Source organism: Squalius cephalus, assembly GCF_949319135.1.
Source record: "Squalius cephalus genome assembly, chromosome: 12".
Lineage (NCBI taxonomy): Eukaryota > Metazoa > Chordata > Actinopteri > Cypriniformes > Leuciscidae > Squalius > Squalius cephalus.
The window spans coordinates 7,440,463-7,468,369 of NC_137133.1; the positions used below are offsets into that span (position 1 = coordinate 7,440,463).

The 27,907-nt window shown below is 36.8% G+C and overlaps 2 protein-coding genes across 2 annotated transcripts; one reads left to right on the top strand and one right to left on the bottom strand.

The window, feature by feature from the left end:
* Window positions 1-2,066: 2,066 nt before the first annotated feature.
* On the top strand, window positions 2,067-6,884 carry serpina10a (serpin peptidase inhibitor, clade A (alpha-1 antiproteinase, antitrypsin), member 10a). The gene is made up of 5 exons (XM_079887302.1): window positions 2,067-2,260; window positions 3,570-4,140; window positions 4,774-5,047; window positions 5,263-5,410; window positions 5,996-6,884. Exons 2-5 carry the CDS (start codon window positions 3,576-3,578, stop codon window positions 6,182-6,184), a joined length of 1,176 nt encoding a protein of 391 aa, XP_079743428.1. The 5' UTR covers window positions 2,067-2,260; window positions 3,570-3,575; the 3' UTR covers window positions 6,185-6,884.
* ppp4r4 (protein phosphatase 4, regulatory subunit 4) lies at window positions 6,876-27,907 on the bottom strand. The gene is made up of 25 exons (XM_079887301.1): window positions 27,025-27,907; window positions 25,945-26,018; window positions 18,146-18,248; window positions 17,869-18,016; window positions 17,158-17,231; window positions 16,933-17,039; window positions 16,653-16,760; window positions 16,110-16,231; window positions 15,474-15,596; window positions 15,228-15,391; window positions 13,409-13,528; window positions 13,217-13,294; window positions 12,100-12,183; window positions 10,870-11,052; window positions 10,678-10,783; window positions 10,440-10,587; window positions 10,158-10,299; window positions 9,751-9,789; window positions 9,561-9,632; window positions 8,954-9,017; window positions 8,784-8,864; window positions 7,987-8,077; window positions 7,770-7,831; window positions 7,526-7,682; window positions 6,876-7,390 (listed from the first exon to the last, which is right to left on the bottom strand). The coding sequence occupies exons 1-25, from the start codon at window positions 27,127-27,129 to the stop codon at window positions 7,345-7,347; spliced, it is 2,601 nt and encodes an 866-aa protein (XP_079743427.1). The 5' UTR covers window positions 27,130-27,907; the 3' UTR covers window positions 6,876-7,344.

Here is a 27,907-nt window from a genome sequence, read left to right on the forward strand (position 1 = left end):
ATGCTTTTGAAAGAAGTCTCTTATGCTCATCAAGCCTGCAGTTAAAAACAAAAACAAAAAAAAAAAAAAACAGTAATATTATGAAATATTATTACAATTTAAAATAATGGTTCTCTTTTTTAATATATTTTAAAATGTAATTTATTTTTGTGATGCAAAGCTGAATTTTCATCAGCAAGTACTGCAGTCTTTGGTGTCTTATGATCCTTCAGAAATCATTCTAATATGATGATTTGATGCTCAGTTATTATCAATGATGGAATACTTTTTTCAGGATTCATTGATGAGTAAAACGTTAACAGCATTTATTCATAAAAACAGCATTTATTCAAAATAAAAACATTTCTAACAATATAAATCGTTACCATCACCTTTTATCAATTTAACGCATCCTTGTTGAATTAAAGTACTAATTTCTTTAAAAAAAAATAGTTATTGTTCCCAAACTTTTGAACGGTAGTGTATATTGTTACAAAAGATTTCTATTCTAAATAAATACAGTTCTTTTTAACTTTTTATTCATCAAATAATCCTGAAAAAAGTATCTCAGATTATAAAAAAATATTAAGCAGCACAACTGTTTCCAACACTGATCATAAATCAGCATATTAGAATGATTTCTGAAGGACCATAAGACACCAAAGACTGGAGTACTAGCTGATGAAAATTCAGCTTTGCATCACAAAAATAAATTACATTTTAAAGTATATTAAAAAAGAGAACCATTATTTTAAATTGTAATAATATTTCATAATATTACTGTTTTTTTTGTTTTTGTTTTTTTTTTTGTTTTTTTTTTAACTGCAGGCTTGATGAGCATAAGAGACTTCTTTCAAAAACATTAAAAATAGTAGTGTTTCCAAACTTTTGACTGGTACTGTATATATATATCAGCTGTCTTGCATATGCAGAAAGACAGACATCTGACAAGTTAAAGCCATAATTTTAAAATAAAGTCTTAATTATAAGAAATAAAGTTGAGACAATGCCTATCTACTGCATTACAAGTATGCTCTTCAAGGCAAGCTAAGATGCTTAACTTTCAGGCACAAGTAGGCTAGCTACTGCTCCAAACCAAATCCCCTGAACTAAAGAGATTGCACTGCACTTATCTTGCAGTCCGCCACCGAGGTACGCATCCGATTAACAGCGTTCTCTCCATCTTGGATTAAAAAATCATTGAGGACTCAATCAACCGCTATAGCTAGCCTGAAGCCAGGTATATGACGTAAGAATCCGGAAAACTAATTCGCCGAGGGTTCCTTCGAGATTTTCGGTTTGTGTTGGTTAATAAGGGTTAATATACACATTATTGTGTATAATAAAGCATGTGGTAAACATTATTTGACGATACTTGACACAAATTACACACACCCATAGCGAAAACGCGAATTTTGAAGCAGTTATGTTCATTTTTGAAAACGTACGTTTTTAATAATCAACTAGAAACGTCAAAGTATCGTCCCTAAACTCTATAGGAAAATCTCGGAGGAGGAACGTTTGGCGAGTCTTCCAGTTTCTGACGTCATACCTGCTGCGCCACTCTATTGTCACGTGTTACTGTTTATGTTCCTTTTCTCAGCGCTGGTAAGGTAAACAGGATGACCAATAATTATTTATTTATTTTTTGCAAAGTGTGCAGGGGTATATTTCCATATGTTGCTCAAATATAAATCTTTGAAATTAATATATTTACTTTTTCGTATAATGCCTCAAGACACACAAAACCCCACAATGCAGATAACAAAAGACAATGAAGCCAAACGACTTTAATTTTCCTAGACATTTTTTTTTTTTTTCGTGAACAACGTAACGATTTTGTATAGAAGGGTATTCAAATTGGATTGTCGTAATAATTTTATACTGGAATACATTCGTTAATATAGACGTATATAAATATTAATATTATTATTATGTTACTTACCACTCAGTTGTCAAATAGCTAGAAAAAAATGACACAAAGCAAAAATAAATTTGACTGGTAAGGAAATAAAGAATGCAAAATAACATTATAATTTTTGTTTATGTTGCTCATGTGCGATGAATGCGAGACATGCGTAAACTACGTACATCATCAAGAATGCGCAAAGGGCGGATGTTGCGTAATCTCCGTACGTTCTGTTTGTTATTGATGGCGACATCATGTGAACAGTTAGTTTTAGACAATTTATCTACTGTGTTTGCAGTGAATGATTTAAAAACAGACCTGTCTGTAGTCATTTAACAAGGATATTAGGCACTGACGTCGAATCAAACATCTGTAAGTATTATGGCCTCCGCCATATTTTTATTGCATGATTTTATTTTATGATTGCATCTCTGTAGAATCTAATGCACGCGAATTCGAACACTGTATTGAATTATGTAACATTTCTATTATGTTTAGTAACAGTGTTGCTATGTTAGAGCAGTATGTATGCGAAAAAGAACCCTTGAAGTAACTGCGCTGTCAACACACTGCCTTGTCATCACGACTGTTCACGAACTTTAATTCAAATTTCCACATCTTGTATCCAAATTTAAACGATGCTGTTTTGTTTAACTGTTTTATTTGTCTTATTTTTTTTTAATTTGGCTGTGATGAGAATGACAGTAAATTGACAGATTGGAGATTATGACAGATTACTTTACTACAATCTTTAGATAAAGGTCTGCATGTTTATCAGCCTTTAAAAGTAAGCTACATCTGCCATTTGGTTCCGCAAACCACAAAAACATCTTAGTACGTGAGATTTTTTACAACGAAACGGCCATGTCATTGCAATGAGACATAAATGATCCAATCAATAGCAAATTGTTCGTTTAATTGTGACCTATCAAATGTTCAAAGTTCATGCCTATTGATCAGTAACGTATGACAGTCAGCTTGGTGTTTTCCAGTGCGGGCTCTCATATATCACTTTTTTTTTTTTATTATTAATCATACATAATTGTCTCTTAGCCCCATATAACATACTGTATCACATTTCTAAGCCCTTTAAATGATCAACATGATCAGAACATAGCGGGAAATACAGAATTGCATTGCATTATTTTGCCCCCTAAAATTAAAACTGCAGAGCTTTGATCATAAAACTAAGCATTTAAATATCTTACCAAGACATAGCCTATATATTGGTAGATATCTGACAATTGATTTATATGCATTTTATGTTAGTAGTACTCTATATTGTTGTAAATATCTCATTTATTTACATTACAAGCTATCAGAATTATATCTAACTTTTTGGCCATATAAATAACATCTGCACCAAATTGCATATTTTTTGCTGTCTGGGCCTCTGAATAATTTTTTTTTCTTTCCTCCTCGGGTGTTTCCATATTCCCTATTCTCACTCTATCATGCTGTATGAGCCATAGAAGCCTGATGCATCAAATATGATTCAAAATATGCAAACCTTTTTTAGATTTGGTTCTAAAGGTTCAATAAACTGTTTCATTAAAAAAAAAAGAGATTGTTCTGACTATTATTTCATATGTCAGGCTTTACAGTGTTAATTGTATGAGACCTATATAATGTAGCTATTTTTTGTTCATTATGATAAATAAAAATGCCTGTTTTTCACCAGAGCAACATGAAGATGGACATCTTCTCCCTCTTGGTCAGAGCAGCTCTCCTTGCTGTGTCAGTTCTTGGGCAAACCACAGATGTTGAAGAGCTTGCCAGAAAGAATGCCGACTTTGCTACCCGGCTTTACAGCAAGATTGCTAGCTCAAGTGATGATAATGTAGCCGTTTCAACCCTCGGGGCTACCTTAGCTTTAGCCACATTAGCAGCTGGGGCTGGTGGGGCTTCTCGCACTGAGCTGCTACAGGGTATTGGTGTGGCCTCCATGGAGAAAGAAGGAGAGCCGGAAAGAGTTCAGACCCTACTCAAGCAGCTGAGGGAGACGACTGCTCAAATCCAGGCCACTGGCCTCTTCGTGAAGCAGGACGTCAAGGCAGATGACAGCTTCAGCAAACAGGTTAAGCAGTTTTATGATGCAGATGTTCAAAATGTGAATTATGCCAATGGACAGCTGGCCAAAGGGAGTATCGATAATTATGTAAGAACCAAAACAGGGGACAAAGTCAAAGACGTGGTGGAGAATGTAGATCCACAAAGCATGGCGATGTTAATCAGTGCAACTTTTTTCACAGGTAAGTGAAAAACAAATGATTAATGTCATAATTTATATTTTATCTTAATATTTCAAGTAGTTATATATTATCTTCTGCTAAGAAAAATAGTCCATTACAATTAGGGATGCACAATATATCGGCATCGACTGATTTATGTTCATTTTTAATGTGATTGTTATCTGCCCAAAGAAAATTTGGCAGATATTATAAAGCCGATAAATAATGAATTTTTCCTTCAGCTGGAGACACTTCAGATGCGCACTGTTCACCATGATGGTTTTGAATTGCTTGAAATGATTGAAATCACTTAAAAAAAGGAAAATAGTTTAGTGCAACATGTAAGGTCTTATGGGCTGCATAAAATGATGATGAGAACACTAAATTGTGTGCTTGGGACATGGCTTTTATTGGTGAGACTTTTGTTTTTATAATCAGGCTCAAAAATTTGGATCTAGAATTATTGGCCAATATATCTGTTATCAGCTTTCAAATTTAAAGAATTATTGGTTATCGGCCAAAATTTTCATATCGTTGCATCGCTAATTACAATGTACAAAACAATCAGCTTGCATGTGACTGCTGAATGTCTATTCAACTTTTTCAGAGAGTAGTGTAATAAGCTTTGAAAATGATCCTCTCGGTCTTTAACAGGTTATTGGCTGAAACCCTTCAACGTTACCTTCACCCAAGAGGATCGTTTCTTTGTGAACAAGTACAACATTGTGCAAGTGCCCATGATGCTCCATTCAGGAAAATACTACCTGGCCTATGACCCCATATTAAAGGTTGGCATTCTGAAACTGCCCTGTGAGGATGGCATTGCCATGCTTGTCCTTCTTCCAGATGAAGATGTGGACTACACCTATGTTGACGAATCCATGACTGGTGAAGTGTTCCGCGGATGGGTTGCAAAGCTGAAAAAGACGTGAGTCATGTAATCAGTCTCTCACATTTTCGCAAATTAATGTTTTTTTTTTATTTATTTTTTTAAATGACTCAAATTTCCATCAAACTCATGCTGAGCAGCCAAAGCGAGCAATCACATGACATGCTTGACAGATTCTAGTTACTCTGTAGAAACATGCAATTTCAAGACATTTCTTTTGATCTCTAAAAGATCAATTTTATCTCTCTCCTCAGGAAGCTGGAGATTCAGTTGCCCAGATTTTCACTGAAGCAGTCCAACTCACTGAGTATGAGTCTGCCCAGTCTGGGCATTAAAGAGATCTTTGGGAGTACTGCAGATCTCTCTGGAATCAGCAGCGATGAAAGCCTGAAACTGTCAGAGGTGTGAGATTTTTCTAACAATACAAGGAGACTGTAAAAAACCATGTAAATTCATTTATTAATGGAACCATGATTTTAACTAGTATTGACATAACTAGGATGGTGTATGTGTGTACACTACTGTTCAAAAGTTTGGGGTTAGTAAGATTTTTTCAAATGTTTTTGAAATAAGTCTTTAATGCTCACCAATGCTGCATTCATTTGATCAAAAATACAGTAAAACAGTAATATTGTGAAATTATTACAATTTAAATGAATTGTTTTCTTTTGGAATTTATGTATTTTATTCCTGTGAAGGCAAAGCTCAATTTTCAGATGCTATTACTGCAGTCTCAGTGTCACATGATCCTGCTGAAAGTATAAATTCCTTTTTCTAAAAAAAAAAATCTTATTGACCCCAAACTTTTACAATGTTCTAATATTATAAAAACAAAATTCTTTGACATTTTTGTATTTGTATAATTTAATATAATTATTTAAATGAATCTGGATTATTTCTGAAATCTAATGTGCATATCAATTCTATGGAATGGTAGTAAAAGAAGTGATATACCAGCATGCATTGACCAATGCCGCTTGATTCCAGGTGGTACAGAAGGTCACCATGGAAGTGGATGAGACTGGAGGCTCAATGTCCGACGCCTCCACCAATCTCTTTACGAGCCCACTTCCTCCCAGGCTCACTTTCAACCGACCCTTCATTTTCATCGTTTACCATGAGGCCACAAAATCCATCCTCTACATAGGACGTGTTGTCGACCCAACTAAGAACTAAATATGTATAAAGACACTACCGGTGAATGTGATTTCACCAAGTACATGTTCCTGGAACAACATTCCAATCAACCAATCAGATTTAAGGGACAAGTTTACAGTTTGTCAAGTTCAGGCTTACAGCCAGGGTTATGTGCTTGTACATCAGTATTATTCACCTATCATTTTCCTAGCCAAGTCATGTCTAGGGTTAGTTTTAGGGGTCGGGATAGGGTTAGAATTTTCGGACAGGAATGTTGTTCCAGGATCAACAAAATATGTTGATCCAGGAACGTGTCTTACTTGGCAAAATCACGGTGACCAGAAACTATGGTGTAATTACAGTAAGAAACTAGACTGTATCAAATACTAACCACTTGTTTTGCTTGAATAACCAACTTTGAATTTAAAATGTATTTGTGTAATATAACAGTAGTGAGTAGTGTTTTTGATGTTTTAAAACCAAAATATCAATATAATATAGACACAACACAATGTCTACTAAGAAAATAACTGTAAATGTATAGTGTTTTCTTGAATGGTTGATTTAGGAGATTTATTGATAGTGTGATGGAGTTACCCACACAGTATAATGCTACATGTGACAAATAAGTTTTTTGTTTCTGCATCCGGAGATGTGCTTTGTCAGTATCAGCATTGTATTTGTATTAGCACTTCAACAGGCTGTTCAAACACAACTCATTAAAGCACGTCATATTCAACATGAATTTTATTCATTGGGTACTAAGATGTTGGCGTTAATCAATCAGGTGCTGGGCAGCACCAGGCACAATCTCATTGGTGGGATGGGATGGAGAGTTCCAAAACTCTTCAATCATAAAAATACATAGTGCTTCTTTTTCTCTTAGCCACTTCAAAAATATAAAACAGAGAATTTGCAAAGCATGCTATCATACAAGAAACAAAATAATGAGGCAGTAAATTAAATACATTCAATTACTCCTCAACTCTCGGTTTATCATGTTATGATGTATGGTGTGAGTTTTTGTGAGAAATAAGGCATAGATGGATCAATGCAGACCTTAAATGATGCCCCAGCACATCTTAAGCCGTTTCTGGTATAGAAGAGAATGGACACATCAAAATGGAGGGACACTGCTGCTGCTGCAGAATGAAAAGTCTTATAGAAAGGGGCTTTTAAGTCAGAAGGCAAAGTGGTAATCACTCTCTCCCAGACTGCATTCCAAATGAATTCGACTTCCGCTGTCTGTCAGACAAAAACAGAAAAACAACATCAAAGAGTTAAGCTCACATTGGCTGAATCATTCAAGTTTACAATCATAAAATAGCCAACGATGTTATATGATTAATAATGATCTTCAAAAAATACAGGATGACGTACACAGAGAGCTTCCTAGACTGTGTGTCTTTATTCCCATTACTCCGGTGATCCACAGAGCTGCTCGTGTTGCTGCGGATCAGGACGGGCATGGAGGAGGATGATGGGGTGGAGGAGATTGAAGAAGCAACATTGAAGTGGTGCGGTCGAAGGTTATCGTCTGGAAAACAAACGAGAGCAGGTAAACAACAGAAATTTGAAGGCAAGGAGCATGCGTCATTAAAAATTATGAAATACTATTAGTTACCATTTAATGGTAGCATAGGACTCTTTCCCGATCCAGGGCAACTTCCTGAATCCTTCACTTTTCTAAAGAGAAAATTGTGAATAGAAATACATTTTGTACAGCAATGAAACTACTGGTGATGGGTCATGGTAAATTCATGATAAAATTTCAAAACCCAGACAGAACTCAGCTGGTGTAACCCACTGCAATAGCAACACAAGATGATTATGCTACGTACAAGGTTTTGTCTGGGTTTGTCATCTTGGTTGTCGTAGGATGGCCACTGAGGGAACGACTGCGAGCTAGTTTGGCCCTCCGCATCTCCTTACCTGAAAACATTATCAATGTTATCAGTGTTGGGGAAAAAAAACACCTTCCAAATCTGAAACTTTCAGAAAATGTTTACTTTTTTATGTCATTTGTAATGTTAAATAAAATGATTGCAGTAGTTTCCTGCATGTTTATGTACACTACCGTTCAAAAGTTTTTAACTTTGTTTTTGAAGGAAGTCTCTTATGCTCACCAAGGATGCTTTTATTTGATCCAGAAATACAGTAAAACCAGTAAAACTGTGAAATATTATTACAATTTAAAAATAACTGTCTTGTATTTTAATATTTTAAAATGTAATTTATTCCTGTGATGGTAAAGCTACATTTTCAGTAGCCATTACTCTAGTCTTCTGGGTCACATGATCATTCAGAAAATATTTTAATATGCTGATTTGGTGCTCAAGAAACATTTCTTATCAATGTTTAAAAACAGTTGTACTGTTACATTTTTTTCAGGATTCTTTGATCAATAGAAACTTAAAAAAAACAGCATTTATATGTAATTTTGTGATTTTTTTGTAATATAAACATCTTTACTGTAACTTTTCAATGCATCATTGCTGAACAGATGTATTCATTTCTTTAAAAAAAAAAATCTTACTGATCCCAAACTTTTAAAAACAGTGTATATGTTCAAAAAAAATTCTGCTATTTATTTTAATAACTCCATTAACATTATTGTGCATCAGAGGAGGATGCTAACCAGTAGAAGTGGATGATGTTGCTCCTGATGTAGATCCTGACATTCCTTTACTACCAGACAGGCCTGACTTGCTGTCTCGTTCTGCATTACAAACAAAAAAGTGAGCATTCATACAGTAGATCTACAGTAGTATGCTAGAAAAACATCCAATGTTTAAAAGAGTCACTCACGTTTCTTCTCAGACTGTTTATCTCCAGTTAGCTTTGCCTCACTCTGCTGTCTTTCTAGTAGTTCCTATTGGTTGTTATTGAATGTTACAAAACCACAAGTTGCACACAGTAGCAACATTTAAAAATTCATTTTTGTCTTTATTCTGACCTCAGAAAATAAATACACTTGACTTTGCATATTTACATGGGCTTTTCAGGCCGGATCAGTCAAGAGTTAAAACTGACAAAACCATACTGAAGAAACCATAACTAGCATCCAAGCAAGCAATAGCAGTCATTTCGTTAACCGTCTAGGTTAACTATAGACTATATAGTCCGGCTATGAGTAACCTACTTCTAGCCAAAATAACCTTGAATTTGGTTACATGTCATTTTTGCAAGGTGTACAAGGTGTTTCGTTTCTTTGTTATCTAATTGATGACTAGTCTATTCTTGCGCTATTGTTTAGACATCTATAAAATTTTCACGAACAGCCCAAATTTGGCCTTGTTTTAGCCTAGACGTCTGGGCTGTGTTTGGACAGCAATTAGACGTCTTTTAAACGCAAAAATGCTTGCTGGGATAGCTTGTCTTCATAAAAGGATTTAAAAAAGGGTAAATCTCTCACCATTTCAAGTAAAAGATTCTCCTCCTTCTCCTTTTTTTGGTCCAAGAGCTCTCTTTCATGCCTTTTATGATACTATAAATATGAAGAGTTATTTCAACACTAGTGTTCAAAGAAAGAAAAGGTGTTGAGGTGTATAAAAAATGTCAGAACAACTAAATGGAAAGGGTTAAAGTCACAGATCTTTTCATACCGGCTCTGTAATGTCCATTTTGTCCAGCTCCAGAACTGTCTAAGAAAACATAATAATACAGTTTAAAAAAAAAAATTTACTTCCAATTAATGAAATGATACTTAATATGTGCAGTATATAATAAGGCGCAGTCACATTTACTGTTATTCAGCACATTTTCGTTAGTGAAATCCTGTAATTTTACTCAGAATCCACACAATCTAAAATTTCGTAAGATTTTGCGGATTCAAGTTGATCAAATGAATTTGCCGCATTGACCAACAGAAAGCGGCTTGGTTTGAAAGTGACTTCCCAGTGAGCTGTGCTAAATATGATGCTACTCTATTGACAATAAACCTTTATTGCCCATTCAATTTTGCAGAAACTTTGCTAATGTGACCGCCGCACCTTAGTAATGAGAGCCTCACCTTACGCAAAGTTCCCACTACATCTTTATCCTTCTCACGGCACAACAATTTCCGCACACAGAACTCCAGCTGCTGAAGTAGATGTTTGTCTGTTGGTCTGATGGTGGATCTCAGTTTGGGTAACATATAACAGAGTTTGTACCTGCCAGAATGTTAATTTTTTTGATACATAAAACAAACAATAAGCAGTAGTACTTTAAAGCATTAAAAAAAGCAATTCAAATTCATGGCACAGTAAAAAAGGACGCAATAACAGATGTAAAAAAAATGTGAGCTGTTCACCTGACGTTGGCAACGGGGTCACTGACCAACTCAAGCGCTGGAATAAGGAAATGTTTGCAAAAATACGACTTGGAGAAGAGATCTATTGTAATCTCACACAGGTCCAGATAGCGAAGCCTGTTCCAGTAGCTTCTACCTTGAGCAAGCTCTTAAGTTCAGAAGAAAAAACAGTCCTGACCAACTACAATTGCTGAATCTCATTCACAAAAATAAGCAGATCTTGCTTTTTTCTTTTTACCTTGCTTTATTTTGCTGATTATCTCTTGCCGCTGTTCCTGTTTGCGGTTATAGCGCAAGAACACACATAATGTCCTGACAGCTTCTCGCTGGACTGGCAGAACATTCTAGAACAGCGTAAACAGAAGGACAGATGAAACACAATTACAATTGACAGGATGTACAGGGAGGAGTGTGCGTGTAAGAAGTTTACAGTCGTAGTGATGATGTTGAACATTCTCTGAAAGAAGCGGAAGTAGATCTGGTCTCCGGAGATGACACGGGGCAGACAGGAGTAGCACTGCAGGAGTTTCTCATGACCCCGCCAGTGCAGCGAGGATGCCGCTTTCTGTTCCGCCGCCACCAAAGCAGGCACCAAGTCCGGTATGTTCACCTGCTGTAAGGGCGAGTGTGAAACATACACTTCAGTTCAAAAGCTTGGGGTCAGTAGAATCTTTTTTAATCACAGTTATAAAGTATCACAGTTTCCACAAAAACATTACACAGCACAACTATTTTAACATTGATAACAGTAAGAAATGTTTCTTGAGCACCAAATCAGCATATCAGAATGATTTCTGAAGGATCATGTGACACTGAAGACTGGTGTAATAATGCTGAAATTTCAGCTTTGCAATCACAGAAATATGTTACACTGTAAAATATATTGAAGTAGAAAACAGCTATTTTCCATTGTAATAATACTTCACAATATTCCTGTTTTTACTGTATTTTTATATGCATTCAAATGCATGTTTCATGGGTAACGATTCATTTTAAGACACGCCATAGCAGCCCACGCTCCCTGTAATTATTGACGAGACGTTGGGAAAAAAAAGAGTGAGGGAAAGCAAGAGAAAGAGAGGTAGAATCAATAGGATGAGAAAGGATTCACAAATCTCTGAATAATTTTAGTTTGAGCAAGCAGCTGATCATGCTGTCTTTGAAGTGGAGTGGCAGAATGAGTGGCACTGAATTGTGTGTGTGGTAATGGTGATTTGCCATTTTGCTGTTTGCACAAAAGAAAAAATAACTTAACATAATTAAAAGAAATAATAATAATAATTTTTAAATAAAAAAAGAATATTTCATATAATTATAATAATTTTTTATTATTATTATTATTATTTTAGATTTATTTTTGGCATTTTTGTCCTGACAGTAAGTGAAGAGGGAGATGGGATCGGGAAAGGACCACGAGCCAGGACTGGAACTCGGGTCGTCCGGAGCGCAACTGTGCTACATGTCAGCTCCAACATAACTTATTCTTTTTTAATAAAATAGTAAATAAGTAAAAAAAATATTTTTTTATTTTTTACATTTTTTAATTGTTTTATTACTGCTAGGACCATAAACATTTCAGGCCAAGCTAAAATGCAAACAGATCACACAAATGATAATGCTGCCTAAAAGCATCAAAAAGTAAAGCACACTTAGCTGGTACCTTGCTCTCAGGTCCTGCTCCCTCCCCTCTAGAAGTGGCCAGCTCTAAAGTCTCCTGAAGATTGTTCAACAGAGCGTCCAGTACCTGCAGATTCAAAAGCAACAAAATCAACAAAGCCTTCTCATCATCAGATGTTTCAGAAGCACATTTCTAGCAACTCCAGGAAGCAATTCTAAAATTAGAGATAAGCTGGTGTGAGATCACTGACTATAATAGATAGTCTATAATGTTCGGTTTCCATCATCATTAATCATGAAAATCACTACTGTACGTCTGATGGCTCAGGGAGCCTTGCACTATAGCGGATGCTAATGCAGTGTGTGACTAACACCGCTGAGAGGATCATGACAGAATAAACAATACCACACTCCTAGCCTCAGCTAGGGAGGTGCAATGCATTCATTCATCCTACACAGTTGCATGCAACCTCCGCAAAGGCTTACACACTTGAGCATGCGCCCCCAAACACACACACACACAAACACACGTAGGCATTGCATGTCTGGCGCATATCATGAATTTTTGGTAGTCTGGTGTTAAAAGAGATGTTTGCAACTTTCAACACTGAAATCGGTTTCAAATATCAAATAATTCAAATGAGCAAAATCAAAACACTGCTCTATTTGTTTGGGCAGTCAATGGCGTGACCAACTGCATAAGGAGGAAGTGTTTGGGAAACCTGTAATTATTTTTGCAATTCCATTTTGTAATGCTAGTGGTGCAGTAATGACACACTTCACCTTTAAGGTCTACAAGTAGTTCATTTGAAAGTTCAGTGAAACCAAATAACCTGCTTCACACACTCCAAAAGGGTATATCTTTTCTAACTAATGGGCATCAAAATAAAAAGGTTACATAAGCACAGTTGGCCTTGCGAGCAGGAGGTTTTTAAAGGTCAGATGGCTATTTGTTCATGTGAACTCAGCAGTCAGTAGAGAAACACTCTGAATGAGGAAAAAGGTCCTGAGAGAAGATTGAATCTTTCCGTGAAGAAAGTTCTTGCACAACACGATGTGCCGAAGAAATTACTGTGCTGACTGAAGCTGTTACAGACACCTGAAAGCTTTTTTTAACAAACAGACACACACATACACACAAACCTTTTTTCAGGACTCACCTCTAATGAATCATCCTGCAGCAAAGTGATTAGCTCTTTGTGTACGTAATGCACATTTGGGCCCAGCAATTTGACCACCTAATGCAAAGGAATTAGAGAAGATGGTGCTGTGCATTCTGAACAGAGGCATTGCTACTTGTCAAAATGTGAGGCTCATTGTGTACCATGACAAAAATGAGAGAAAATGCGTACCTCATGGAAACCACCAGCTGCCGTCCTTCGTACTGAAATCTCAGGATCATGACAGAGACTTGAGAAGGTACGATATAATTCAGACAGGAAGTGGTTTGGATCTGCAAATAACACTATGGCCTGCAAATAAATAGAGAAGAAATCTACAGAGAAGAGTCCAGTCACACAACAATATGCTCATGAATTGCTCAAGAAAGTAACCTTAAAAACATATACTAATGTTCAAAAGTTTGGGGTCATTATGATTTTTTTTAAAGAAACTAAAAATGTTTTTCAGCAAAGATTCAATCAGTTGATGACTTTTACATTGTTACAGAAAATATTTTAAACATTTAAAATATATGCTGTCATTTTAAACCCTGAAAAAAATGTATCACGAAAAAAAAAATGTTGTTTACACAAAAATATTAAGCAGAATAACTGTTTTCAAAATTTATAATAATAAGACATCAACATCAACATATTAGAATGATTAGAATGTGACACTGAAGACTGGAGTAATGATGCTGAAAATTCATCTTTGCCATCATAGTTACATTTTAAATACAAGTACACCAAATTACATTTTAAAATATATTCAAATAGAAAACTTTTTCTTAAATTGTAATAATATTTCACAGTACTACTGCATTTGTGATCAAATAAATGCAGCCTTGGTGGGAAAACATTTTTTTTTTTTTTTAAATCTTACCAACCCCAAACTTTGGAACAATAGCATAGTACATTTTACAAAAATAAAAATGACTGGCAATTATTTTTCAATATATTGAAAGTGAATCAAAACTGAGGCTGTCAAGCCCCAAAACGACTAAATAGAAACACCATAAAAGTATTATAAAATTTGTATTAGTCATTCAATGAAAATCTTGATATTAACGCTTTCAGTAGCGATGCATGATGAACGGTGACAAAATCGTTCTTTTGAGTTGAATTCAATGAATCAATGAGTAAATGATCCAGTTGCAGCCCACTGGAAGGAAACATCATCAGTGAAGTCATAAAGACTACTTTTATGACACTTTTATCAGGCTTTTGTGTAAATGAATAAAGAATTTTCATTTTTGGGTGAACTGGTCCTTTAATGATAACCACTCTGAATTATTTAAAATGAGTTTCTTAGACATAACTTCCAGTCACCTTCATCTCAGACTGCAAACTCATTCTGAGTGACTGCTGCTATATATAACCACACTAACAACAAAGGAGCACCTCAGACGTTGATGATGGAGCAGTCAGAGGTCTGATTTCCTCAAATGAGCTATTGAGCTATTCCAGAAGTCTTTGCCTCCACTGACAAATGTTAAAAATAGATGATTGTGCAAGATATTCATTGGTCAAAAGGCTTTCAAATTATTCAAATATTCTAAAAACGTTTTAAAAGCCAAGCGACCTTAGAACTTTTAAAAAGCATTCATTAAGACTTACAATAAACTGCAGTGAATCTCCTGGACTGAATATTTGAAGGATTAAATACACACCGCATACATTCTTGGTCTTTCTGAGAAAGTGCTCAATACCAAAACCACCCGTATTCTGAATCAACCTGTTTACATGTTGGATGAAGCCAAGCTACAATTGGATTATTTGAGTGCCTACATGACATTTTAAAAATACAATGTATTGCTTTAGTCTGACTGAAATCTAACTTTTAAAGTGCATACTTTTACTTTTTGTTTTAAAAGCACCACAGAGCAGCAGTGCTTACACTCTTGAAACGGCTCAGCAAATATACTTGGGATAGTACAAAGTACTTTAAACACATTTCACCTTTAAAGACTTCAGGCCGAAACAGTTATGGATGTAAGGCAGGGAAACTCACAGGAAAGTTGTAGGCACAATTCCTGCGCACTAGGGCGTATTTGTTCTCTAGCTCCAGTGGGTAGGGTTGGCTCTCACAATGCCCATTTTCATGCTGCAGACCCAGGCAACACAGCTTCTTATAAAACTCCAGAAACCAGAGGTGTTGCTCGTCAGTAAAAGACTCTGTTAAAAAAAAGGGTACAAAAATCCATGACTGTAATCCTAAAATATATCAGAAAGACTTAAAAAGAAAGCTGACACTGACCTGAAAGCCCGTGACAAAGCTTTCCATACTGGAAGGACAAGGAGGCCAGCACTGCTTCATCTCCTTTGAAGCATTTTTCACAGAATGCCTTCACCAAGGGAAATATGACACAAGTCCTGTCATCTGTGAAAGAGGGTGATAGAAAAAAAGGGAGGGTGAGATGTTGACAGAGAAAGAGTGTGAGACATGTTTCAACACAAAAGAGCCACTTGCCCATATCTGATTCTGATGTCCCAGCATGCAAAACAAAGTGCTTAAGATACGGAAATAAAAAGGAGCTGCGTCTGATGATATGAGCAGGTACACAGCATGTGTTTCAAACAGTACTCTGTGAAACAACAGGAAGTGCAAACGCTTTCACCCAAGTGTGATACCTCTCTGTTTCTCTGTAATTTAACTGTATTTCAGATTGTCTGACTTCCACAGCAGAAAAGCTGATATAAACATTGGGAATATCCTTTAAAAAATTTGTTTCATATATTAAAACAAGAAAAACAATAACTAACAATATATGTATCCACATATGGAGTACATTTTTATTAAAATATCAATTAAAGAATTTACATGAATTGTCATTTTAATAAAATAACTAACATAAGAATCAAACTAATTCAAGAAGGGCTGTAAGTGGCTTACCACTGTCAAACATCTCTAAGAGGTTGATGATGGTGTCGAAAGCTGCAAGTCTCACAGTACTGGCTTCGTCTTGGGCCAGCTCAACCAGTTCAGGGAGCACTTCAACCTTAGTGTGGTCCAGTCTAGGACAGAACAAATCAGTGAAGCTTGCATAAAACGTTAGACTTCTTCCTAAACTTTAGTTTAGCAAGAGAAGTGCTTAAGTCTACACATCAGTCTGTCACATTGTGAAAGACTTGCATCCCTAGGTTTAAACATGTCAGTGAAAATCTCTCAAATTTGGAAGAAGCAGCAAAAACAATAAAGTTGTTAATAAAATGGAAGGAAATGAAGAATTTCTTTAACTTGCGTAAAATCATATACGCTTTACTCGATATTTACAATATGCATGTATTATACAATATACTGTGTTTTTCTGCATAGTGTTCTATCTAATGTCTGTGAATCAAGGTCAGGACTCTTCCATACAGGAGTAAGCCATTCAGACTAAGCAGCATTAGATATTCAAATAACAAAATGTCTCTCTGCTTTATATCTTTTTACCCAATTCCCCTGGTGATGTTCTCCAGCTGGCGACACATGCAGGCGCGCACCTCGTACTCTACATCCTGGCATAGCGACCTGATCAATGGCAAAAGGTCCTTCTTCACTCTGCAGAGAGAAGCCACGGTAGACACGGTAGTCAGCAAAAAAGCAACAAAGTGTAGCTAAGTGTATCTTTACTTTATGAAGAGAATTATTCTTTATTGGGAGTTTCATAAAAACAGTTTGTTTCTGTCATCTTATTTGATTGGTCAAGTGGTGTTTCAACTGTAGAACTCACATTGATGACTCAAACTTGCCAACAACTTTTCCTAAAATGCGACAGCTGGCCAGACGTGCCGGGACAGACTGGGAGAGCTGATGTTTCGACAATAGAGGACTCAGAATCTGTGCAAACAACCAACCAAAGCAAACTTAATTTTAATTCACACTAACAGCTGATCCCTAAGACATATCCCATAGGTTTAGAAATGATAGGCAGGAGAAATAATGCAGTTGTCATTACCTCTTGCCTGATAGTTTCCTTTGGTAAAGCATCGATTGCTGACAACAACGTCTCCAACCAAGCATTGCTGACCACTATTAAAAATAAAGATGAAGTATCTATCGGTGTCCATGATATACAGAAACGTGTATATTTTACTCTCGCATACCCTACCATTCAAAAGTTTGGGGTCAGTAAGAATTTTTTTTGGCTTTTTAAAGCAGTCTCGTATGCTCACCGAGGTTGCATTTGAGCAAAAATACAAAATATTATTACAATTTCAAATAATGATTTTCTATTTGAATATATTTTAAAATGTCATTTATTCCTGTGATGGCAAAGCTGAATTTTCACCAGCCATTACTGCAGTCTTTATTGTCACATGATCAGAAATCATTCTAATATGCTGATTAACTCTTATTATTATAATGTTAAATGAACAGTTGCGCATTAGCATTTATTTGAATCAGAAATATTTTAACATTACAAATGTCTTTATTATAATTTTTGGTCAATTTAACGCATTCTTGTTGAATAAAAGTGTTAATTTCTTTACAAAAAAAAACATCTTACTGACCCCATTTTATGAACAGTAGTGTACGTTAAATCATCTTCCAATCACAAGACTTTCAAGGATTCAAGCAGTCAATTAAAAAAAAAATCCAAAATAATCAAATGTACAATATATGCTTTTCTACAGGAGCTTTACAAGCTTTCTTAAAGAATGACAACCTGTGTCCCTGTGGTCAAGATTTAGTAGAACTATCTGCAAGATTGAGTGGGTGTGTGTCTGGATGAGGACAATGTCATCTTGGAGGACGGTCAGGAAAGATCCTGCTGCGGCAAGCTGCATATCCGCCCCAGCTACATGAAGCACTTCCTGTTGGAGGTAGAAGAGGGAGCTCTGTATGATCATTCACAAACAGTACATATCAAGAAGTCATAGAACGATCTCAAATCCAAAAATCTTTTGATATGTACTCAATGAAAGAAACATGGTTTGGCCTACCCTGACTTTTGGCACCACCCTGCGGAAGGTCTCTGCTGGGTTCTGACGCACCAGGAATGGCAGGTTAATGATCACACTGGCCCGTTGGACATCCTCACCAGAACTGAACAACATAGAAATATGGCTGATGATATAAATAACAACAGATGATGGCCTAAAGCAAAAAAACATAGGCCACTAGGCCAGATTCACAAAAACCTTTTAAGAAGTTCTGAAATTTCTTAAGATATATATTATGATGTTTGTAATAATGTTGCTTTGCTTACTGCAATTCTTTAGTTCAGCAAAAAAGAAAATTCTGTCATCATTTACTCACCCTCATGTCATTCTAAACCCCAAAAAACTTCAAAACTTTTAATGAAACCTGAGACTTTTCAGTCCCTCCATTGAAAGTCCAGGTAACCAAAACTAAGAAGATCCAAAAAGGTCAGGGGCCTCATTTATAAAACTTTGCGTAGGATTTGCGTCAGAAGTGGCGTACGGATGAAACATAAGATGTGCGTACGCACAGAAATATTCGGATTTATAAAACCGTGCGCACGCACATCCAACGCAGTTTTCCCTTAATAAATCACAATCAATTCTAAATGTAGCGCAGCTTTTGCGGCTTCATGTCACGCCCATAGTTGCCCATAAATAGTCCTTGAAACGCCCACAAGTTAATATTCATCGATTGCGAAATCATGGCAAACACAGAGAGGAAAACCAAAAAACGTAGCTTCACTTAATGTGAAGTAGAAATTATCGTTGGCGAGGTGGAAAAGAGGAGTAAAATGTTGTTTGGAGGGCACAGTGTGGGCATTACTAATGCCAAAAAGGCACTTGAGTGGCAAAAGGTTGCAGACGCCATTAATGCTGCAGTCTCACAACCTCGGACCGTGGCCGAAATATAAAAGAAATGGTCGGACATTTTATTATCATCCATTTGATTGCATCTGACAAGCTACAGATGTGTTATGAGGATGAATTGCATAACATGCCAATATTATTGCAGAACATATTTCACTTTTCTTTTTGCAAATATGTGTTAATTTGCATTTCTGTTGTAATCTTCGTTTGATTTTGTTTGTTTTACACTGCAAATCGATCAAACAGGTGTTCGTGTAGGCTGTTAATTGTAAGACTTGCTTTGTGAAGTCTTCATGTTATTTATGAGAGGCAGTATTGCCATTTCTTTTACACAACAGTCTACAGTTTCACACACTTTTCTTCCGTTTCTTCCATCTGCCGACAGTGTCGCCATTTCTCATTTCACCCGTTTTTGTGCGTACGCCTGGGTCAGAGTTTGCGTGAAGGACCACACATTTTCCCGTCAAGTTTGCTTTTTATAAATACCAATTATTGCATAGAGAGCGGCGTACCCCTTCTTTTGTGCGTATGCAACGTTTATAAATGAGGCCCCAGGTGTGTTGAATGCTGCTGAAAAAGATAATTGTGTCATAATTGTACAATTAAAAATGAGGCCCTTATTGACTGAATTCATCAGAAAGTCACTTTTTTTGCCATTATTTACAAGTGTAAATCTCCTTGTCCACACAAACTTTTTGCAATGTTTTGTTCCAAAAATCTACAAGATATTTTCCCCTTTGGAACAATGGGTAACCATGGTAACCAAGATTTTTCACGGGTTTCCTTGCTGGCTGCATAAATAGGGAAATTAGAGATTTTTTGGGGGGATTTATAAGGACAATTATTCAATCCCAATCTTCATATGCAGGGTCAAGACTAAGACTAAAAGGCGTTGCTTGATGATGCCATGAATGAGCGTGGATTTTCATGAATGAGAGACCTTCACAGCAGATGGAAAGCAATCCAATGAGACTCATTATTGGCCGATGCTGTTCACATGAGCACCATGATGTATGCGAGTGATGCTGATGCAGGAGCTGGCCAATAATGAGCCGGCGTTCTGACATAGATCCTAGAATCACAAAAAGTATTCTTGTCGCACTTCTAACATTAAGGTTTAACCACTGTATCACATGGACTATTTTAACGATGTCTTTATTACCTTTCTGGGCCTTGAAAGTTGCAATGACGTTGCTGGCTATGGCTGGTTAAAAAACCTCTTGGATTTAATCAAAAATGTCTTAATTTGTGTTCCGAAGATGAACTAAGGTCTTATAGGTTTGGAACGACATGAGGGTGAGTAATTAATGACAGAAATGTACATTTGGGATTCAGTAAGTACACAAGTCAACAAAATTCCAAACATTTTTCTAGTGGTTTTTGCATATTTTTGTAAACTTATGTTCGCTTTTTTTCACTAGTTTTATTGCATGTATATGAGCTTTCTTTGTACTGGTTCAAACTTGGTTTCATTTGTTCAGGAAGCACTTCTTTCCTACTGTAGCAAATGATGCTCCGAGTTGCGTGCTTGCCATCTGTTGATCACAATGGTCTTTGATGTGTAACCAAAGCCCTTTTTGTATGTTGCTCAGCATTGGAGTGTCTGCTAAATGCCTCTGATGTAAATGCTTTAAGTGCCAGTGAACTACTGCTGTGCCCAGCATTGAAGCTTCACTGAGTGATAAAACTTGTGATTTTTCCTTTTAGGTCCATTATCTTGTCTCCAGCAGTCAATATGAAGAGCTTCTTTAAAGGTTCTTTAAAAGAGTTGACCAAAAACTCTTTAAAGAACTTCAAAGGTGCACAAAATCATTTTACCCACTTTAGACCTAGTTTTAGACCTAGACCTGAATCCTTTTGACAGAAATGATGTACAGTCACATGGGATGAGTACTCTAGCCATATCAGTAGCTTAAAAATAAAACAATACATTAAAAATAAGCTACTTTATTCTAAATAAGGCGGTTCACCCCCTCATAGTGGCCACCATCTAGAGATCACATGACCAGTCATTCTAACAATTCAAAATGCGCAAAACAATTCAAAACTTTTTCACCAATACATGTCAGTAAGTTTCAAAAACATTTGGCTGATTAGGAAGAAAAGAGAGCACAACATAGCCATGAAAATAACCATTTTTAGTGCACCTTCAATTTTCTTTTTAAACAATTTTGCCATTTTATTTTGGATGAAATGTGCAAGGGATGTAGCCATAAAGGTGAAGAAAATGCCCACATGTTCTGATTATATATTAGAACCATTGTGCTTTAGTTGTTTCTACCATTAAAGCAGAACCCTCTGAAGCTTAGTCCAGCTGAACCTCCCAGATGTCCTTCTCTGTCTGAACACTCCCATGTCTATCAGTCTCTCGTGTGTGCTGTTGTTCTAAATAATGAACTATAAACAGGTATTCATTACTTTTTCAGGGATAAGTTGTCCTTCTGTGTCCTTTGTTGGCAGAGGGTTATTTAATAACCAAGAAACAGCCTGACCTGCTGCCAAGTTTGTCTAAGAAGGGAGTAATGTGGTCATGCTTTGTGCACTTCTTGAATATGGTCAATAATGTGCAGCACCTTAGCAATGCCTGTGTTTATACACTTAACGACAGAGGTACCATGCAAAGAGAGAGAAGCAGCTGGCATCTACAGGAGGATGAAAGAGATAACCAGTTAAAGACCAGGTGCTGAATGGTTTGGAAACACAATCCCACTGCCATGAGCCTTGAGTCTCTGTTTGTTCCGGACAGGTCCTAGCTGGAAAGTGGTCAGAAAGTAAAAAGAGCTACGCTCGCATTTGTAATTAGATTTCCCTTGTGAGTGAATGATATCCAATGGCCTAAACCCAGAAGAACATTTAATGAATTTAGATGTTCCTTTTTCATAGCTCAAGAGAGTTAATGGAGATCTCTGATATGTTTCTTCTAAAATGAATAGAAAAATAGAAACAAATGAGGTAATTGTTAACATACTAAATGGAGCTATAAAATTGAATGAATAGAGCAAAATAAATAAAGAAATAACACTGGCTTGGATAATTTGATTTAGGAAGAATCTGGTGAGGAATGTTTGAATTCTTATCAAAAAATCTCTGACTGCTTATCAGAGTTTGGCAAATCTGAATTCCTAGAGGAGGAGACAAATGTGAGATTACATTGGTACATTTCTAAGAAGAAAATATAAAAACCAAAAATATCTCCATTCACTCTCCATTTAATATCTTTGCTAGCTAGGAGAAATAATTGAATTATCTCATTTTACAATCTTCCTTTCCTATGGGGTGGTTATATGACAAAATATGTTTAGAAAGGCCTATTTTGGAAAGGAAACTGTGAAACAATTCACATCAAACCCTAGCTGAGCTCATGTAGTTGGGAGAGAGCGAAAGAACAAAGCCCCTAAATAGTGGTGGAAAGAAATATGAGAAAAAAGTAAATGCTTTTGCATTCTCTCGCAAAACGTTTTGCATTCCCCTGAGAAACTTCATTCACTCGTAAACCTTTTGTTTGAATGAAGTTTCTCAGCGGAACGCTACCGTTTTTGCAAGGGAACACAAAGTTCCTCGGGGAAACACAAAACATTTGCGAGAGAACACATAAGCATTGACAACATTTTTTTTTTTTCTTCACCATGTCCCTCCGTACAAAAGAGCTCGAGCAGACAACACAGTGGCAAAAAGTGACACACTGTTTGATTTCTCCCCCACCAAAAGAAATGAGTCGGCAGTTGATTGTTGAGCCAGCAGGACTGTAATGAAACCTAAACAAAGCCCACTTAGCAATTAGTTTACAACTGGCAGCCTCTCTAATCCTTCCAACCCCAACAGGGCCAATGATGATGCTGGGGGAAAAAAGTGAAGAACACAAGCTGTGTGCAGTCTGGCTGTGAACAAACATTTCATTCCCTACATTTCGAAAGAATAACACTTTCTTTTCAATTGTGCACATCCTTCATTCCATAATACCCTTGTATCTGGAGTATCAATGTTTTGAAGATTGACCAATTCACGTATACACAAAAAATGCTTTTAGAACCCATTTTTTTTTAGAACTGTAGTTCTACCAGCAGTGCTAACAGGGCCATGGTAACCAAACCTTTGGAATATACAATGCCCTAAGAAGAAACAAGTCCTGACTCCTGACAAACCACAAAAATCATGTCCTAAAACCCTGCAGACTCATCAGTATGACTCTCAGGAAGAGCATTGACGCATATGATGCTGCTCCTGACATCAGCACACCAGAATGAAAAAATCTCTCACTCACTGTACCTTAAAGCGGGTCAGCAGAACCTAGACTTTCAGAGTGTTTACCTATTACTCAAACTGTCACTGAAATGCACAATTCCAGAGTTCTATAATCTCTCATATTGTTGCAGCATAGAGTATACATATTTGTGAATTATGCCCAATGATATGCAAACTTTAACTACATACAATATTTTTTTTCCAAATGTGCCTCTTGTAAATGATAACAAGTTCACCTTTAGTTTAGAAGTTCTGCTTGAGGGTGAAAAAGTTCCCCATGCAGATTTCACTGGTGTTCAAGTTGGTCATGCAAATTCGCAGCACTGACCAATAGACAGCTGCTTGGTTTGAAAGTGTGTTCTGTGACAATGGATTTTTCTTGTCTGCAAAATTTCGCTGAAATACTGCTAATGTGACTGCACCTTAATGCTTAAAAATTACTTTGATCAAAACTCAAATTAAAATTAAATACAACAATTAAATAACATAACATTTTACTGAAGTTAACCTGACAGTATGCAAGGAATTTAAAATATAAAAGCATTGTGTATGACAGTGAGATTAATAACAATATCATGAAATTAGGCATCATGTTAGCCTGACAGTTGACTCAGCAGTTACTTGATTATCAAGGTGGATTATTCAAGCAAACAATTACATTGTTGTCACAGAAGACAAACAACTAGATACTATTAATGAATTAAGTGCATCAACAACTGTGTTGATACACTGAAATATGATATTGGTTTATACAATACAAAATAAACATCCTAAAGTTTGCAAATTGCTAAAAATGCCTCACTAAGATGGCACCATGTTTGTGTAACCATAATCTATGAGGTGTCAACACATCAGAAACACCTCTTCTTTTAACCATTCATCCATTTCTTAACAAGCACTCTCTACTCTGGCAGCCTGCTTTTACGTGCCAAATGACAACGAACAGGGGCAATTAAACTGTTCTCAGAACTAGTTTGCCACCCGAGGGAGTCGGGCTGTGGACCGACTCTGGCATTTAATTAGCACAGGCAAGGTGTAATGTAGAGTTTTTTAGGTTAAAGAGGGACAATATCAGATCTTCCAAAAGAGGGAAGTGTCTGAGTTTTGGGTCAAAAAGTCTAACATGTAAGAGTTTTGGATATTTGGTCCAAGCGTTTTAGTTTTCATCTCTGCATAGAATGGAGGCATACATTATGTAACCAGATATTACAGGTCAACTACTGCTATGTTGCTCTAGTACCAAGAAACCTATATATACTATATATATATATATTTATAATAACTATACTAACTCAGCATTCATGTAGCTCATACAATAAAGCATGGCTATAGCAACATCAAGGTCATATGTTTGATTTCCAGGGAATGCAGGGACTGAAACTAGGAATTTAGTCACTTAAGATAAAAATGACTGCCAAAAGCATTAATGCAAATGTACAAAGATATCAATATCAAGATGAATATATATTTTCAAGGACCTCTAAACATGATAGTTTATGCTGTCTAAACATTTCTCGTAATGCTGATAAACAGGAATAAGAGCAACACAAGCAGACAATTACAATCTAGTCATTAAAATTGTCTCCTCTGATATAATATTTGTTTGGAATTTTGTAAACAGCTTGGAATATTCTTAAAATTGTCTTGACTAAAACTTCACAAGACAAAGTTTGACCAAGCATGTCCATTTGCTAACTATAAATTCATGATATTGTAAGATCTAGATGATTCTGGGAAAATCTGATCAAATTTTAACTCCGCTTCCCCAGTAATCAGCACCAGACCCATTCAACTTTAATGATCAGATAACACCATATCACTGCTAAACCTGCATCTGAGCGACAGTAACATGGAAACTTAAGAGTGGTGACTCCCCAAAGTCCTTCGAGATGAGCATGCCGTTAGTTAGCTCTGCCTAGATATCAATGAGAGACCATTCAAGGGATCCATTATTCATAAGACTAGTACAGCGGCGATGACACTACCTGCCCTGACCCACTGAGCTGGATGTTCTGTGCCAGTCAGCAAGCATTGAGTTGTTGTTGTTGTGCGGTCAGCTTACCCAGGATAAAGATTTGGCTAAACAGTTGTAGCCAACAATGCTGGCACGGGTAAACCGTTTCCAACCAAGTGTCAAGTGGAAAGAAAGAGCACTGAGCACAACTGACTTAGACAATCTGGGTTCCAGAGACTTGACTAATGATGCAAAACATGGAATAGTGAATAAACTTATCCATCCCTACCTGAGCATGAGATGATGTGGCTTGAGAGGTTGCAAGTTTGAATCTTTCTCAAGTGATAACTTGTTTTAATAAATAAAAATTGCAACTAGTTGTCAGTAAATTGTATATCAGTCAGTAATAATAGTGATAATAAAAAAAAAAAAAATGAAATCACTGGAACAGAGATCAATGATTGAGACTAGAAGGATGGATAATATATAATGAACTTTAAAGAGGGTATAAAAATGAAAATTCTTAATGATCGTATAGTGAACAATTAATCCGTGCATGTGTTTCATATTTTTAATTAAACCCCACCTCTTTCATACATTTTAATGATGTCAAATGGTTACGTAAAAGTGTATTTACACATTTTTAGGGGTGCTGATTGCTGAGTTAGCAATTACAAATCAAAACCAACAAACCAAGCCATAAAAAAATAATAATTTATTATAGTACCAGTGCCACAAATGGGTCATATTTTACCTGAGAAGATAGACTGCTCGCTCTATGTCATTCAGATCTTCATCCACAGTGAGCTTGTCAATCTCCTCTGCAGTCTGCAAATGGGGGAAACAAGATCTGCACTTTACCAAACACACAGTGCTTTAATGAAGAAGGAAATAAAAGTTATTAGCATGAAATGTTGAGCATCTCCATTATAGCAAAGGCGAAGATTCTCAAAAGTAGTGTATCTTAAATAAAGAATGGCCAGGAATTGGGCAAGATTCCATTACAGATGACTCAGCCAAATATGTGAGGAGGCTTGCAGGGAGGCAGGATGCGAGGCATGAGGGACTGCGTGGGAAGAGATAGTGTGGGGGACGGGAGCCATGTGTAGGTGCCTAGTCTATTACTTTAGGGCTCTCAGAGCCACGATGCTTTTCTTTGGAACCTCCCCATTAAAAAAAGATAAGGGACAGAAAACACCCGCCCCCTCTGTAGGCGTTGCATTATTCCCGCATACGTGATGCTGAGAGATGAGGGAGTATCCATGCTTAACTTCACTGCTGCCAGGTACATGATTACAGAGACCCACAACACGACGTTCACACAACTATACGCTGCTACCGCTGTACATGAAAGGATTTGAGGTAACGTTAGTAATGGGAATAACGTTATGGTTTGAAGTGGAAATCCTCTATTCCGCAGTGGCGAGAACGAGGAGGCGAAGCAGTGATGCGGACAGCTGACAGAAACTGCGTCACTCAGCAGACTGAAGTGGGCAACCCCCGTCCACCCCAAAGGATGCTAGAACAGTTACTACTTCAAATAAAGATAATAGAGTGTACGACGCGATAATGTCGAAAGGTCGTGGCGCGCGCAACAAAAGAAGCGAAAACGTCAAATAGCGTGAATGTTTTCTGTTTTAGTCTTTCCCTAAAGACATCATCTGCAGCGTCAAAAAAAAAAAAAAAAAAAAAACTCCACTGTTAGACATAAGTGTTGAATCATTAAATGTCTAATTATCACGGTATTCTTTGCAGCCAATGAATATTATACGAAACAAATAGTTTAAAATGCAGTCATTTATTGACAGAAGAAAATGGTAGCTATTATACATACCTTCAGGCTCCTGCGTATGGGTCTCTCGATGAAAGTAAGGTCCTGCAGGTCATCTATTTCTCCAAATAAACTGGACTGACTCGGTGTCATTTTCCTGACAAACATCTGTCCTAAGTGTCTTCGTCAATGTGTCAGACGCGGATGTCAAAGTCCTGTCATAATTGTGGCTCCTTGACAGTAAATGACTGATGTGATTTCTTTGATGAAGAGAGGATGGTCCTCCCACGACAAACGCGTCCCACTGGTAGCAAAGCTTGATCTAGCACTAATTTATTTGCGTGGTGTTCAATTGTTTGTGCAGTTTCTACACGCGCTTTCAGTAGACGCGCGTGCGCTGACGGCACATTGTAAGGGATTCCTGCGATAAAAGTGTTGCTAACTTTCCGAGGAAAAGGTGGATTTGATGTGCGTTTTCCAACTGGAGCAGCTCGAGACGTCGAATGCTTGTGGTCAGCGCGTGCTGATGATCAATAATAAAATCCTCCCCCCGCTGATGGGAAAACAATTCAGATATGGCTGTTGTCATATGAAGAAGAGATACCTGATATTCATGATGGGTCCTAAATGGAAGATCGCACTAACATCAGCATATAACGTGAACTACATTCGCGGTTTAACCCGGTCGCACATACCTGTTCACCTGCCTCCGTTAACGTTAGCTCGCTAATGACACGACAACAAAGTTGGGAGGGAAAAAAGGCCTGTCGAAAAAGCTCCTCTCCAGAAAGCCGTGCATTTAGCCTATTTAATACTCATCTCAAGTAATCCTCTGTAAATCTAGCTCAAATGGTAAACGGATCATTTCATAAAAGCTACGTCTTTTATATTGTGGATGTGCTAGCAAGCAGGAATATTCAAACCACGCAAACGCACTGCACCAACT

Bases quoted from the DNA above. Each gene is read 5' to 3' on its own strand.
- serpina10a (XM_079887302.1), top strand. From the start codon at position 3,576: ATGAAGATGGACATCTTCTCCCTCTTGGTCAGAGCAGCTCTCCTTGCT. The intron at 5,048-5,262 runs GTGAGTCATGTA...CTCTCTCCTCAG, and splicing joins GTTGCAAAGCTGAAAAAGAC to GAAGCTGGAGATTCAGTTGC. The intron at 5,411-5,995 runs GTGTGAGATTTT...GCTTGATTCCAG, and splicing joins AAAGCCTGAAACTGTCAGAG to GTGGTACAGAAGGTCACCAT.
- ppp4r4 (XM_079887301.1), bottom strand. From the start codon at position 27,129: ATGTTTGTCAGGAAAATGACACCGAGTCAGTCCAGTTTATTTGGAGAA. The intron at 17,040-17,157 runs GTAATGACAACT...TTGTTTGCACAG, and splicing joins AGGAAACTATCAGGCAAGAG to ATTCTGAGTCCTCTATTGTC. The intron at 16,232-16,652 runs GTAAAAAGATAT...GTTCTGTCCTAG, and splicing joins AACATCACCAGGGGAATTGG to ACTGGACCACACTAAGGTTG.